General features: G+C 38.2%; 1 protein-coding gene across 3 annotated transcripts; it reads right to left on the bottom strand.

Moving 5' to 3' along the window:
- Positions 1 to 398: 398 nt before the first annotated feature.
- Positions 399 to 10,864, bottom strand: pnpla4 (patatin-like phospholipase domain containing 4). 3 transcript variants are annotated; one of them, XM_044109793.1, is made up of 7 exons: positions 10,603 to 10,864; positions 6,567 to 6,754; positions 6,390 to 6,484; positions 5,577 to 5,712; positions 4,375 to 4,440; positions 4,143 to 4,295; positions 399 to 1,119 (listed from the first exon to the last, which is right to left on the bottom strand). In XM_044109793.1, the coding sequence occupies exons 2-7, from the start codon at positions 6,744 to 6,746 to the stop codon at positions 979 to 981; spliced, it is 771 nt and encodes a 256-aa protein (XP_043965728.1). In that variant the 5' UTR covers positions 6,747 to 6,754; positions 10,603 to 10,864; the 3' UTR covers positions 399 to 978. The 3 variants fall into 3 exon arrangements, with proteins under 3 accessions (XP_043965728.1, XP_043965727.1, XP_043965729.1); XM_044109792.1 differs by lacking the exon at positions 10,603 to 10,864 and adding an exon at positions 9,918 to 10,066; XM_044109794.1 differs by lacking the exon at positions 10,603 to 10,864 and adding an exon at positions 9,918 to 10,066 and having other exon boundaries at positions 5,577 to 5,631.
- Positions 10,865 to 15,130: the final 4,266 nt, after the last annotated feature.

Here is a 15,130-nt window from a genome sequence, read left to right as displayed (position 1 = left end):
AAGCTACTAAATATTTAGTTTATGTGGGTCCTTTATAACGCATATTTTTGAAGGTTCTGTATCTTACTGCAGACTTTGAAAGGACTTTTTTTTGTAAGGATGGGCCTTTATGTAAGTGCAAAGGTGACCTCTTAATAAAACCTATAAAGCTGAGACAGAATTACTTGGTCTGTTTTATGTCATCTACAGATGTATTTAACGTAAGTCAACACAAAGCCAGAAACAGACAGTAGATATGAACAGTCTGGACCTACAACTGATGTTCAGTTTTGTATTATATAAAGCAGACAGAATTTTGCCAATCACATAAACTAACTGAACTGTGATTTAAATAATTTGAAATAACCCTTAAAATGTGTAGCATTCAATAAATGCTCTATATACACAGAAAGAATGTATTAACTGTAAAAAATATATAATTTTATTTATTCTTGGACAGCTGAGGTGATGAGGGATCTGTTTCACTTAAACAAGATGTTCGAAAAATGAAAATGTATCTGGTTAAATACATTTTAGGGTTAAAATAAAGAAAAGGATCAAACAGTTTCAAAAAACAGAGGAGAAAGAATTTCTTGAAGAACTTCCTTATTAGTTTCTTAATTAAGTTAAAATAAACCTTTACATAAATTATTGTATTTCTGACCATCATCTCATGCCAATAATATACATTATAAATGGAAGCTTTTCTCAGGTGACCTTTGGCTCACGTCTCCACCTGCTGGAGGAAAACCAAACAGCACCCCTGCAGAAATATCAAGCACTTCAAAGCTTCCAGACTCCATGATCTCTCAGTCCTTCAAGTTAAGGAAGTGAAATGGTTCCTTGGAAAATTGATGAGTAGTCCATGTCCACATGAGGCGCCTTCATGATGTTCTGCTCCAGTCAGCAGAAGATTAGCGTATTCCCTTACTTACACTATAATAAAACCCTAAAAAGTTGGGAGTCTCTTGTAAATTGTGCTTTGCTTCATCCTGAAGATCAGGGCTGCCAGCTCATTAGGTCCTCTCGCTTCAGGAACCGCACTGCATCAGTGTGACCTTCCTCATATATGGCATGCATGGTGCTGAGGGACGGAGGAAACAAAGCCTGGTTCAGACGTTTGATGTTCTCCATGGAAAACTGTGGAAAGCAAGCAAAAGATTGCATTTAGGGTGCTTTCATATCTGATAGTCTGGTAGACGTGGTTAAAATTTCAGTTCCCTGTGTCAAACAATTCAAACCTTTGAAAATTCAGTTCACCTCCTCACCTGTGGTCATGCTGCACCAAGAACCACTAAAGAAAACAACATGAAAATCTCTGAAGAAAACAATGAGCGCAACTTCCTTCATCACAAAACGTAAAAAAATATGAAGTAGAATCAGAGTTTAGAGGTTGCAGGATTTCTCTTACAAGCAAATGACCAGCAGCCATTCCCTCGGGTAGTGCTAATCTTGCACGTTTCTTTTTGTTTTATTTACCTAGAATGCCTGCTATTGTACTCCGTTTCCTGCTTTTGGAGCAATGAATATGTGAATTTGGAATTCACAAATGCATTCAAACTGCACCAGAGTTCACTTTGACCAAACCAAGACCAAAGTTTATTGTTGGACCAGAGTTTGCTTTTTTGGTCAGTTTCTCAATCACACCTCCCCAAACAAATGGAACTGTCAGGAACCGGTGTGCATGTATGTGTGTGTGTGTGTGTGTGTGTGTGAGTAACACATCTTCTCTACGAGGATCTTGGTGAGGAGCCAGGGCAGTCGACGCACGTGGAGATCATCAGCCTCATCAGGGTGTGGAAACAAAGGAGATGCAGATCCTTCAACCACTGCTGGAGGATTAACGCTACCGGTAGTCTCTCTGGCTCTCTCTCGTTGTCTGCTAGTTCTAGCTGATGTTTAGTCTTTGAGCTTGCTGTCAGAGTTTCTTAGTCTGGTGTTGCTCTGTCCAGGTTTCATCAAGGAGGTTTCCAAGTTGGAGTGATCCCTCTGTTTCCTCCTACCGAGTCTCTTTCCTGCAAGGAACCTGCCTGCCTGCTCCGCCCATTCCCAGTCATCATTTGACTCCATCTGGACCTTCGGCTCACTTTATCATCACCAAAACTCCACACGGGATCCAGGACAACCTTCCCCCCACGGTTCACCTGAACCGCCATACAAATAAGCGGCTTCTATTTGCTTAAGGAGCACTCACCCCAGACCACCAGTAACACCGGCACCTGTAACAGCGGCACCTGTTTCAGGTGCCGCTGTTCACGCATTGCTGTCATAATCCTGAGACGCTACGTGGACCTGTCATTGTTGTCCGATCTTTTGTTAAGAAATTCCCTTCTTCTAACTTGGACTTGTTGAGTCTGCATGTGGGTCAGAAGATTAGAGCCGAACATGGCAGGAACTTTCTAGACAAATGAACCAAAGTTCTATTAAAGTGGACTAAACAGGGATGGTGGAAATGCACCTTTACTCAACAAAACACAAAAAAACATCAATGCTCACACTCGCAGCTTTAGAGAGACCCTTAACCTTGTGAAGTGGAAAATTACAATTAGGTCACATCTGCTTGTTGTATTGCTATATGTTTATTCTAAGTTCCTGTATAGTCCCACCAAAATAAAACTATTTGGATTACATGTACGAGGTTGGGAGTTTTCCACAGCTGCATCAGATCCAGACTTTCTCGCTCCTTGTTTTGGAGCCTTTATCCTTGGTATAAAACTCATGCGTTGTCTCTGCCTGGCAGAGATTTTCCTCCAGACTTGCTTCATTATTGATTGTCCTACGAGCTTTCTGAGTTGTGCACAATTCATAAATAAACTTGATTGAGTGATTTTACTCAAACAGTGTTTGGTAATAGTTTTTTCCACCACAGCTTGTCATAGAGACAGGCATAGAACCTACATATAAAATAAAGTGATAACTTGAATTAGACTAGATAAAAAATTAATCATGAACTAACAGTGATATACAAAAATTACTCATTCAGTTTGGAAAATCCCAACAACTCATTCAGGGTTGTACTTAACTTTAAGTACTCGGCCAGATTTTTTCAGTTCATATGTTTGTTTTAAAATATAAAATAAAAATATTCACTGTGAATTTAGAAGGGAGGCTTCACACATGAATGAAACCAGAAGGAGAGAAGGATGAGGAAGGAAAGATTCAGCAAGAAAAAGATTGGAAGGAAGGGAAGAAAAAGAAGGAGACAAGAAAAGAGCTAAGGAAGAACATAGGGGCTTTTTAAATATTTCTGGAAAATATTGAAATATTGACACCTCCTGCCTGCACTCAAATGTTTTGAGTTAGTGTTTGGAAACTAACTCAAACTAGAACACTAACTAATCACGTTTTAAGATATTCATCTTTACCAGTAATGAGACAACTTGTGAATCATTCATAGGATTCATAAGTAAAAAAAAAAAAAACTCTCTTCTTCTGTTCTGTAAATGCAGAACAGATCTGCATTGACAGATCTGTTCTGTCAATGCAGGTTCTAGCAAACAATCTCAATGCATGATTAAGAACTCAAATCTTCTTGATTATTATTATATACCTAAAAATAGTCCTGAAAGTGTCCAACATTACATTTTTGACATGCTATTTCATAGTAAAATGTTTCATTGTCTTTCAAATTTTACATCAAAAATGAACTTTTTGGTTGATTACAGCAAATTTTAAATCTTCTTTAATTAATCTTAATGTGTTATTGAAATAGTTGTCAACTAATTTAGTAATAAAATAATCATTAACTCAAAAAAGGCAATTTGCTGAAAAAACACAACATATTTAGAAAGAAAATGAGCCAAACTTTCACAAAATATACATAACATTTTGAATTTAAGACAAAAAAAGAAATTTGGCTACCAATATGTTCTACCCAAACTCCTCAAGTCTTAATGTTAAATGCATTCAATTTGAATCAGGAGTGTTCTGGTCTACAAGTGTACAATTTTATCTCAGGCAAAATTATTTTTATTTTTATTATAAATTAAACAGCTTCTTTCATCTCAGTTGTGCACCAACACCTCTTGTCTGCAAATGTTAGTTGAAACAGGAAGGCATCCCACATCAGTGTTTGATTAGCAATTTTTAATCCCCGCAAAGAAATAATGACAATTCCAAACTCTTTATGCCAAGTATAGATATTGTTAATGTCATTTACTCACCATAATTTTCATGTTAGCAATGTTGAGCTTAGTGTTGAAGTGCCCCCTGTGGACAGGACACACATCCTGCAGTCCAGCAAAGGGAGACACAGTGATGGTTCTCCCCACAGGCAGGATGGGCAGGCTGTCTGTAAACCCTCCATCAATCCATTTCTAATAAAAGTCAGTGAGTGTCTCAAAATAAAAACCACAGCCAGAGTTTAGACAGTATTACAGACAGAAACGGAGCTACCTGTCCGCTGAACTCCACCGGTCTGAGCCCGGCATAGAGAGGCACAAAGCTGCTGGCAAGCAGAGCCTGCAGATATTAATACACAAGACAGCAAACGATTTTCCTGTAACTTAAATAGACAATGAGCTATGGAAGATAGCTCATCAGCAAATGTATGCTGATGACACCATTGTTTACACATCGGACAAGAGCAGTACTGTCGTCAGTGAAAAACTAAAGAACAGCTTGCAGAGATTATCATCATGGCTGAAGGATTCATGTTTAACTCTTAATACAAAGAAAACAAAATGTATTTGCTTTTCAATCAAGAAAACATCATTACAGTCATTGAATATTCAGATCAATGGGGACCCCATAGAGCAAGTATCACAAGAAAAATATTTAGGAATAATTCTGGATCCTCAATTAAATTTTAGGAGCCATGTTGATAAAATCAGCAAAACTGTTAGATCAAATATAAACTGTTTCAAAATTGTTAGAAACTGTTTAACACTTCACTGTGCAGAGATGTTTTTTAACTCAATGATCCTTTCACATTTTTCCCATGGAGCTACTGTCTGGTCTCAGACTAGTCAAACTACACTCAGACCATTAGCATGTCTCTATAATCGGGCTTTGAAAGTTTTATATCAAAAGCCAACCAGATTCCATCATTGTCACATTTTGGCTAAATTTGGCATTTTGGATTTTTCTAATTTTATAAATTGTAATCTTTTAAAATTGATTTTTAAGTGTTTAAATGGATATGCACCTAAATCATTAAGTGATTGCATAAATAGACTGCAGGACAATAGCAGATCTACTAGAGCAGCTTCAAATGGAAATTGTAAGGTCCCCTTTTGAAGAACCACTTTTGCTCAAAGTGTTCTGTCCGTGAGAGGATCTTCAGTTTGGAACTCACTTCCTGTTGATTTAAAGTCTGTAACCAGTTTTAGTATGTTTAAGAAGCAAACAAAACTCTGGTTATGCCAAAAACAGAACTGTAGTCACTTTTGATGTTTTATGTTTTACTATCTGTTTGATTATTACTTTTAGAGGTAATAAAAAAAAAAAAAGCCCATTTAGGGACAAGTGCTGCGAATTAGCTTTTGCTATTGCACTGTGACATAAACATGGGACTACTGTTTTCTTTCAGTTTGTCTATGTCGCTGTATGTCTGTCCCTATCAAATTAAAAAAAAAAAAAAAGTGGTGGACACTGACCATTATGAGCTCATCCCTAGAGGGAAACCTGGAAACGATGCGGTTCTTCCCACTCCTGCAGTGAGTTATAGAGACATAAAGTCGGTCACTGGCCAGACTGTGAGCTTCACTGGGCAGAATCTCCTGTAGTGCTTCTCTGCAGATGATCCACACACATTGGCCAGAAGATATCAACGAGACATCACACACAAACACTAAGGTAGTTCAAAATCTATCACATTTTTCAGCACCTTCTGGGTTTTGACTTGAGGTCTCCCATTTGAGCAGGGCATCCTCTTCGATGCCATACTTGTTTTAGATTTTCATTAAAGATGCACAGATCGAGTATTATCTGTATTGGTCCCGATATTGAAAAAAAATTCAATATTGTGACAATGTGCTAGATCCAAGAGGGCAGATCTATCCAGTCTAATTCTATGCTGCATTATTTATTTTATATTTTATTTAGAGCTCTTAAATGTAATCTAGGAAATAATTTTAATCTATTTTGTTTCTACATGTTTGTTAGCTTGTGAAGCTATTGGTGTAATTCAGCATGCTGTACTGGTGCAGACCTGTCAGTATGTATTTAACAAAAGAAACGTTAAAGTCAATTGTTTTTCTTTATCGGATTAGTATTGGTCCATACTAAACTTCAGATAGGAGTCGGAAATGAAAAAAGTGGATCGTGAATTCCTTATTTTTATTAAGACTTTGATTGATTGATACATGTGTGATTTTTGTAACAGGCAAAATAAGAACATGCATAGCTAAACTACAAACCAGTTACTTCAACAAAGCAGCTGCCATTTAGTATTTAACTTTAGCAATTACCTTAAAATGAGCATGAAATTGAATCCTGGTGTAATGCCTCCAAACCTCTGTTGTCTCACACTTTCAGCAAACTCGTAGGTGAACTTTGTGCAGTGCTAAAGAAGGAAACAGACGTATCATGTCGAAATGGTCTGACATTAGTCATACATTTATATCCTCTTACTGCAGCCATCCGACCTCCAGCTTATCTGGAGCTGTGATGAGGACAGCAGCCACCAGTGCTCCGCCTGATGCTCCTGCACAGGCCCTCAGGGAGCCCAGCAGCTTGTCTCCATGACGAAGAAAGGCCCCCACCGCACCCAGGTGGTAGATCCCCATAAAACCACAGGCAGCAAAGGACAGGTTCAGAATGGCCATTGTTACACCTGCAGAAATAAAACAATATGACAACTTCCAGAAAGACCAGCTGCTCTAAAAGAGGTGTAAGCCTTCACCTGTCATTGCTCTGAAGAATCTGAAAGAACAGTTTTCTGAGATGGTTAGGTGCAAGAAATAGGAAAAGACAAAACTAATCAAAAAGAAAGTATTTTCTACATAGTCAACATTAAATACCACTTTTAATGAGTCATGTAGTCTCAAAGACATTCAACCCCTTCAGAACAAGTATCTTTAATACTTAGTAGAGAACTCTTAGTCCACTCTTTTTTGTTAAAGCTCTCCAGTTCTATGATATTCTGCAGATTTTATGCTCCAATCAGCATCAGTCTTCACTCAGAGGCCCCTTCAGATTTACTGCAAGACAGATTGCTAGTGTATAATTCCTGCCCACAGGATCACGATCCACAACAACTCTGAAGATAACTAGATGATAAGAGTTACAGCAACATTTAATTTCCTTTTGAGACAAATGGAATATTTTTTTATTTAATTATTAGCAGGAATGAATGCGTTTCTTTAAGCTTGCATGCATAAGTTTGAATCTGTGTGGATCAGATCTATGTATCAAACTTGAACTTGTGCAATTAATCTGTTTATAAATCCCTGAAGTTGTTGGTTGTTTGATCCTTCTAACAGCTCCATGTTTCAAACAAATCACTAAAACCCAAAAATGAAAGCAGATCACTGGATGTATCAATCTGGTTTGTTGGATCGTTTCGCACCAGTTGATTTTTAAAGGACTGGATAAACATTTCCACAGAAATCATAGCGTACAACCCAGGTGATAGGATAAAAAATATCCCATCACACTCAGTTCCAGTCACATAACATAACCACTCAGCTGTATTCACCTCTGGAAAAAAACAGAAGCTTTTGAAAAATGTGGATTACTGAAACTCTCTTCCTTATTACACATCACTTAGCTTGGCTGCTGGGTCCAAGGCTAGTCCTGCAGCAGGGACACATTAATGAGACAAACACCAGGGGGTTCTGTAACAAAACAAGTCCAACATCCCCACCGAGCCTCTGGTCATCAGGCTGCCTTTAAACTTTAAGAGGCAATTATGCTAAGTGGAGTCACAGAGGCGATAACCTGAGGCTGCTGACTGACTGTGAGCATGAAAAATACGGTCAACAACCATTATTTTTTATTACAGCTCCCCACACAGGTGGCAACGGGCCAGACACTGATGTTCCACAGCTCAGAACACTTTGAACAGCGTCCGCTGTGAAAAAGAGTAAAAATATATATAATTTCTGTTTCTACTTGTTTTCAGGGTGGCCTCTGTTCTGCTTTCACAGAAGGAAAGGCTAGTTGTTGAGGTCAGAGAACATTTTGAGCAAAGCAGCATAAAAGAAGCATTATGTCTCTAGGGATGCTCTGCTCAGGAGAGGATGCTCTACTAGAGTTTCAATGTTAGGAAACATTTTAACCTGCCTCAGTATTTCTGCCTTTTAAGCACATGTTTAAAAGGGCTGATGGATAATTAATAACTAAAATTCATTGTTTTAACCTGAAACTAATTTAATGCCAGTCCTGCAGTTAAACCATCACATGAAGAACCACTGTATGGGACATGAAATGGCAAAAGTATGAACAAGTCAGCAGAGCAGAAACTGAGAAAAAAGATGAAAACCACCAATTTCTGAAAATATTTTTTTTTTCGTTGCCAAATATACTTACTGAAGTCATGAATGAATCACTCCATGCTTTAAATGTCAGTTTCAGATATTTAAAATGATAAACTTTTTGTTTAAATCAGCTTGTTCACAGAATAAATCTGAGCCGATTCATAAAGTGTGTGTGTGTAGGGGCGGGGGGTTTCTTAGTTCTTAGAAAGAAAGATACTTTGGAGATGACAATATCCAGCTAAAGATACTGGTGAAAAGAAAACAACAGCAGGACTACTTATAAGAGCAGAGGAATTTGTGTCTGCAGGGATATTTTTCAGTTTCTCTGGATGAGTTGCAGAACTTTTAGCATGCCTCTGGCATGTAGAACTAGGTCTGCCTGGCCTGGGGCTGCACTGCTGTGGCTCTGCTAAGTGTGATATGATGGTGATGAGGCAATGAGCACCATGCCTTTACCTACTAACTGCACCGATAACACTTAAAATAAAATAATTATTTTCATCGGGCTTCCTTTGGGCTGAAAGAAAACACTGTTGAACATGATAGATTTATTGTTTTCTTCCTCTTATTTGAGGGAATATCATGCCGTCCTCAAGACTGCTTGCAGTGTGTTCCATGGAGTATTCACACAAGAGTTCAGGGTTCTTAGATGACTTCATAACAAAACAGAAGCTCACAGCCTAGTTGGAAAATGGATCAAAATCTGAATACCTCTAAAAATATATATTTTTAGATAAGTCTAAACCTGCTGACAATACTGATGTGACATTCATGAGCAATTTGATTTTGAACGGCTCGATTTTTTTTGTGTGTGACTTAGCTTGCTTATGATGCTCTGCACACACACATCAAAAGATATTGTTATTTTAATTTCAATAATTTATTTGGCAAGTAAATACAATACATAAATACAACTAACAGAAATTGGTAGATATTTTTTATGTTAAATGGTGAAGAGGATTGTTTTTCTGCCAAAGCAACTCAAGTCTATCTTTTTTATTATGTTTCTAAATTACAAATAGCCCTAACATTTTATTAATGGACACACTTGCAGTTAAGAACAACATAGGTATTTGACATTTATATTTTAAAATGTTGCATTTTATGACAATTTTTTTCTGCAAGAACATATACTGTAGTTGTATTTTGTAGAATTTTAATATTCATTTACTGTTATTGCTAAGTAATGTAAATGAATATTCCCAAGAGCAGGTTAGGGGAGAAAAGTTGGGTAGGAACTTTCAGAACAGATGTCTCTGCAATCTCGTTTTCTGAGTGCCAACATTCAAAAGGCCATATCTTCGTCATTTCTTTTTGATGTCCAGATTTCGCTTAGAATCAAAATCTGCAAGTAACTCAAAACACCGCAGAGTAGACTTATTCTTGCTTTGCTGTTGACTGTATGTTTCAGCATCTCCATATTGACGGTATTCTTCGTTCAAACTACGGTGAGTGGGCATTTTTTTCCAGAGTGAAGCTAAAGGAGCAGTCAGTAAAATGTCTCCAATGACAACCTACCGTGTTTCAGTCCCACCTCGGTAAGTAGGAAGCGGTTAGAGGACTGCTGGATGTCTATTATGTCAGCTGGAATTACATTTTGACAGGCAGGGCTACGTGTTATTCAGCTGGTGTTATAGATTAACTGGTGGCTAAATTCACTGGTTGAAACCTATGCGCACCGCAGGTGTCTGTGTTGATGCCTGTTGAAAAATGCTACTTGTGTAACAAAACGGTTTTCAAAACTCTACTATAAATCCAATTTGAAGCAGATATGTTTAATGCTGCACGTGAAAATTGTGTTTCAAAACAAGTTTCTACAGAGCAGCATTCAGTGCGCTTCACATTTGAGCATAACCGGATCAGTGAGTGACACGACAATCCCATTTACAGTCAGGTTCATCAGAATAAATTTATTTCATCTCAATAAATTAACATGAGACAGCCACAATAACTGGGAGGTTTCTGCCTTTTGCAACCAGCTCTGATCAGAAAAAAAATTAGAATTGACTCTCAAGTACCTGCAATGTGATTTGCTTAACACTTCTAGCATAGTATGTGTTTTTGGCTCAGATCCTACAATGCAACCGCGCTGTTTCTGAACTTTCTAATTTTTTATTTTTTATTTTAGCGACACTACCCACAGTAAGTGTTGCTAAAAAATGAGGTTGGTGTCATCATATTTAATAAAATTTAAATCGCATACCTGATGATGTTGCTTGTGGTGTTTACATGTCCAAATAGAGAGGAATATCAAGTAATGTCGATAAGTTCTACTGCAATAAAATCTCATGTAAATGATATAAAGTTAACAGCCAATGTTGTAGTTGGTGGTGATATCCAAATTGACGCGCCAAAATTATAATAATTAACGTACCTACATTACTGTCAGATACCACCAACAGATTAGGATCCATATCTACAGTATTACTCTGTGTTCTCTACTGGGAACCAGTTTGCAGGCTGGTTACGAGGGGAAATAAACTTAATAAGTACAAAACGAGCCGCATGAAGACCTGAATTAACTAGCGACAGTCAAACGGGGTCCTCAAAGCAGATGTTTGTAAATAATTAGGCGGCTGTGTCGTTTCCTGATCAACAAACGTAAACAAACAGATTAGAAAAGGTCTCTTTCTCTATGATCTCTTCAAAACAATAATTATTCTTTGTATGAGAAGAAATATTCAAAATATATTGAAATATCACAAAAATATACTTCACTTCAAGAGAAGACTGTGCTAAACAGTAAGAATTTCTACCATCACCCAGCATTTAGAGTACTGACGATTATTTCACATCTTCTCGGTCTTATATTGACTGACATGTTCTGCAAACATGTCAATAAATGTAAACAGTTCTGATCACGGAAACTAATGTCTTGCTCATTTAATAGAAGTCACATTATTTCGTTTACACCTTAACTGGGCTACAGACACAAAGCTGTGCAATTTAGTAATTTCACAATATCCTTACAGTTAAAAGTTTGTCTGGTGAACCTGTTAAACGATATTACCTCCAAAACGTTGGCAGCAAGGGAATTTTATTTTTTTTTAGACAAAAAAAATAAAATAAACTGGTCCAAAAAGTGAATCAGACAAAATCCAAAACAAAACTCGGAAAATATTAGGGTCAGGTATATTGTCGTTGCGGGACCTAAATAGGACCCCACGAACTGACGCTGTTGTCATGGTTACCTAGTGACGGACACTACGCAGCCGCAGTAAACTGCTATCAACCAGTGTCTTTTTAAAATGTCCACCCGATACTACACCGTCCTTAGAAATAAAACCTCTTGCAAAAATACAGACGGTAGAGGGAAGACACAGTGAAGTTTAATAGAGGCATTAAAATAAATGTGTCGGTGACATTTAGTGGCACCCAGTGGGTTTGATATCAGACAGAATGGATCAGGAGAGGAACCGCAGACCCGTCAGAACCTAAAGAACCAGACATCAGTCTCTTTATCCCTCAGTCACTTCCTGAGAACAAAAAATAATATAGATGCAATTTAAAGAACAAATTATACAAATAGATTAACAGTAAATAAATAAATATTGTGAAGAGAACATTACTAACGCTTGTTAGGATTGTGTAGAAAAAATGTTGATATTGTGATGATATGCAGCACCAGTAGGTAGTGATGCAAGACGATAAACGAAAGACACACACGAAGAAGTTAGAGACGGGAGCGGGAAAACAGTTACAATGTCTGATGCTGTTAGTTAATAAACTAGATAACTTTAAAAGACTTGGCTACCTTTATGTACTGCAGCACAAACATTACAGATATCTTTTAGAAATAGTGTTTTGTGGTCAATATTATTTCACCATTTTATTAATTTGGGTTCCTATACATGTGTTTGTATTTTTTATTTTTTGTACTTTTTATTCTTTTATTGTCTTTGTTTTCTTTTTTATGTAATCTGGACTCTGAGTCTGTAATAAAAAAAACTATCTATAAGAATGATAGAAAATATGCTAACGAAAAGCCTCAAACAGCTCATAGGAGGACGCTCTAGACACAGGCTAACAGAAGCGGCTCTTTGGCTCACTTGTACAAGTTTATGTCCTGGGGGGGTTGAGAGGGCGCCCGTGAGATGTTCACATCCACCTCAAAAATATGTAGTTGCGCCCCTGCTTTCAGAGATTAATCTTTGCTTTGAGATCTGTTTACGGCATCTTTTGACGAGTTTTAACCTCTGAAGCAACACGGAAAACAGGACAAGTTCAGCGTAATTTACCTGTCTTGGTGATTTTGCAGATTAATATATTTTTAAAAAGAGGGGCGGGGGGCAACATACCATGTTAGATCAATAAAAGTGTTTCTAATTAATTATTTCCGATGTCTAACGGATTCAGATAGTGTTTTTGCAAAATTTTTTATTTTTTTACGCTTATCGAATTGTTTACTTCCTGGTTCGGTAAAGGGGTCCTAAAAAGCCACGCCCACAGAAACATCTGCGTCTTCCAGTTAATTTAGCCACTAATTCATCTATAACACCGGCCTCAAACTACCGGAAGTAAACAAGGCAGCTCTGGGCCCTGCTTAAGAATTTCAAAATAAACTGAGAAAGTTCCGAACCGTCTTCTCTTATTCATAAACTAATCAACAGTTATCGTGCTTATATCGCAATATTATTTACCCATATCTCGTCCCATTATGTCAGTGCAGGCTGCATTCTAATATTATTTTTAAGGTAATTGTAAGTTTGTTATTCCATAAACAGTCAGAGTATTTTTGGAAGGCAGACTAGAGAGACCCCGACATGAAAATATGCATCCAGACTGGTCTTTGTCTTTGTAGGTGTTTAAGAAATAACATCTATTCTAACTGAACAAGATTAAAGGTTTCCACCACTAAGTTAGATTTAATAGCTAATTTGTTTGGTGCAGAGATATATAGGCCTTTTGGTAATTCTAAAATACTTTATTACAGAAATTAACAGTTGCATCCTCTTGAAAATATTGTACCAACAATAGGATGAGCTGCTGACCAATAAAACCTGGAAAAAATAGCCTAATTATTTTTTGAATTCAGTATTAACCAAAGATCTGAAACAAAATGAAGGTTCAAGTTTCATAAATGTAGAACTGACCATAACCCTATCTATTATTTTAAACCAAAAATTTACAATGGAACCAAATCCCTGAACATTTCAAAGTCTCATGATTTAATTATACAAATAATAAACCTGTGTGCACTTGTATTACTATCCCTACTTTTTCATTTTCTCTCCTAAAGCAGGTTCCCTGGGGTGCAGTTCTTCCTCTTCAGTCAGCATTTATTTCCCCTGGACCTTCCACCATCGGAATTCTCTGCATTTTGCTTTTTCCCAGGTTTCCTAGTATGTCAGCACAAATTTACAGCTTCTTTACCATAGCCCGTATTCTTCTACAGCCTAAAGTAGATTAGGTGTTTTGTAAACTGTGAGAAATCAGAGGGAAACGACGGGTGTTAGCTTCTGAAATAATGGTGGGAGTGTAGAAGACTGTGTGCGTCTGACAGGTGCTAATACTAGATCTCTCTTCAATCGAATCTTCCTCGGTCAGAAGGAATACGATGACTCCAACGGTGCAGCTCAGAAGGTTTATTGATATGTTATATGGGTGCGTGTGTGTGTGTGTGTGGTCATATCATAAAAAACGCACACAGGTTTCATACACGAGAAAAGGATTGATGGTGGATGTCCGCGGATGCCGCTTCGTGCCACCGATCCAGAGAAGCACAGAAAAACAACTCACTCTGCTACGTGAAACGGAAACACAAAATGAACAGATGCATCCTGGGTAACGTAGTTCTAAACGAATAGACAGACTTTTAACAGCCGCCCCTGTATTTGCAAACAAATACACTCGTGCAAAGTCTGCTAGTTTGAAGGATGCTCCAAATCTGCAGGCACTTCAGGAAGCTCCACTAGTCTGTTTACAGGGCGGATGTAGACACTGTCCATGACCTTCACCTCAGCAGCTCGAACGACGCCATCTGTCCCAGGGAAAACCTTGGTGATGGTCCAAACAGGCCATCGTCCTCTGGGAAGGTTGGAATCAACGATCATCACAATTTGTCCTACAGCAGTATTGTCAGTAGATTTCCTCCATTTCTGTCGTAACTGAAGTCCTGGGAGGTAGTTTTGAATGAAGCGTTTCCAAAAATGATCACTGACGACCTGACTGTGTTGCCATCTTCTCTTGGACAGGGCATCATGAGGACCATACACTGCTTGTGGTAGTCCTGCATCGCGCCGCCCCATTAACAGAAGGTTCGGTGTGATGGGGTCCGGATCAGCCACGTCAGAGGAGGCATAACCAAGAGGTTTAGAGTTAAGGATGCCTTCAACCTCTATTAGAGTTGTCAAAAGCACTTCCTCTGCCACAACCTGGTCTTTCAAGACAACTTGTAAAGCTGATTTAACTGACCTGATTTCCCTCTCCCAGGCTCCCCCAAAGTGAGGAGAATGCGGAGGGTTGAAGTTAAAGTTGATTGCCTGTTTGGCTAACTGTTGCTGCAGCAGTGGGGCCATGTTGTCAAAGGCACTCCGCAGTTCTTTGTGGCCTCCCCTGAAATTGGTGCCTCTGTCAGACCACAGCTCATACGGCTTCCCTCTGCGAGCAATAAATCTGCGTAATGACATCAGGAAAGAGTCAGTGTCAAGGCTAGGGAGGAGATCCAAGTGAACACATCGAGTGGTCAGACATTTGTAAATGATCCCCCAGCGTTTCTCTCGTCGACGTCC

Source organism: Gambusia affinis, linkage group LG24 (genome assembly GCF_019740435.1).
Source record: "Gambusia affinis linkage group LG24, SWU_Gaff_1.0, whole genome shotgun sequence".
Lineage (NCBI taxonomy): Eukaryota > Metazoa > Chordata > Actinopteri > Cyprinodontiformes > Poeciliidae > Gambusia > Gambusia affinis.
Note: the sequence above shows the minus strand (reverse complement) of the source record. Positions and strands in the feature narration are given on the sequence as shown.

Excerpts from the sequence above, each read along its gene's own strand:
- pnpla4 (XM_044109793.1), bottom strand. The coding sequence starts at position 6,746 with ATGGCCATTCTGAACCTGTCCTTTGCTGCCTGTGGTTTTATGGGGATC. Across the intron at positions 5,713-6,389 it reads AATTTCATGCTCATTTTAAG|AGAAGCACTACAGGAGATTC; the intron begins GTAATTGCTAAA and ends GATCATCTGCAG. Across the intron at positions 4,441-5,576 it reads CTAGGGATGAGCTCATAATG|GCTCTGCTTGCCAGCAGCTT; the intron begins GTCAGTGTCCAC and ends TAATATCTGCAG.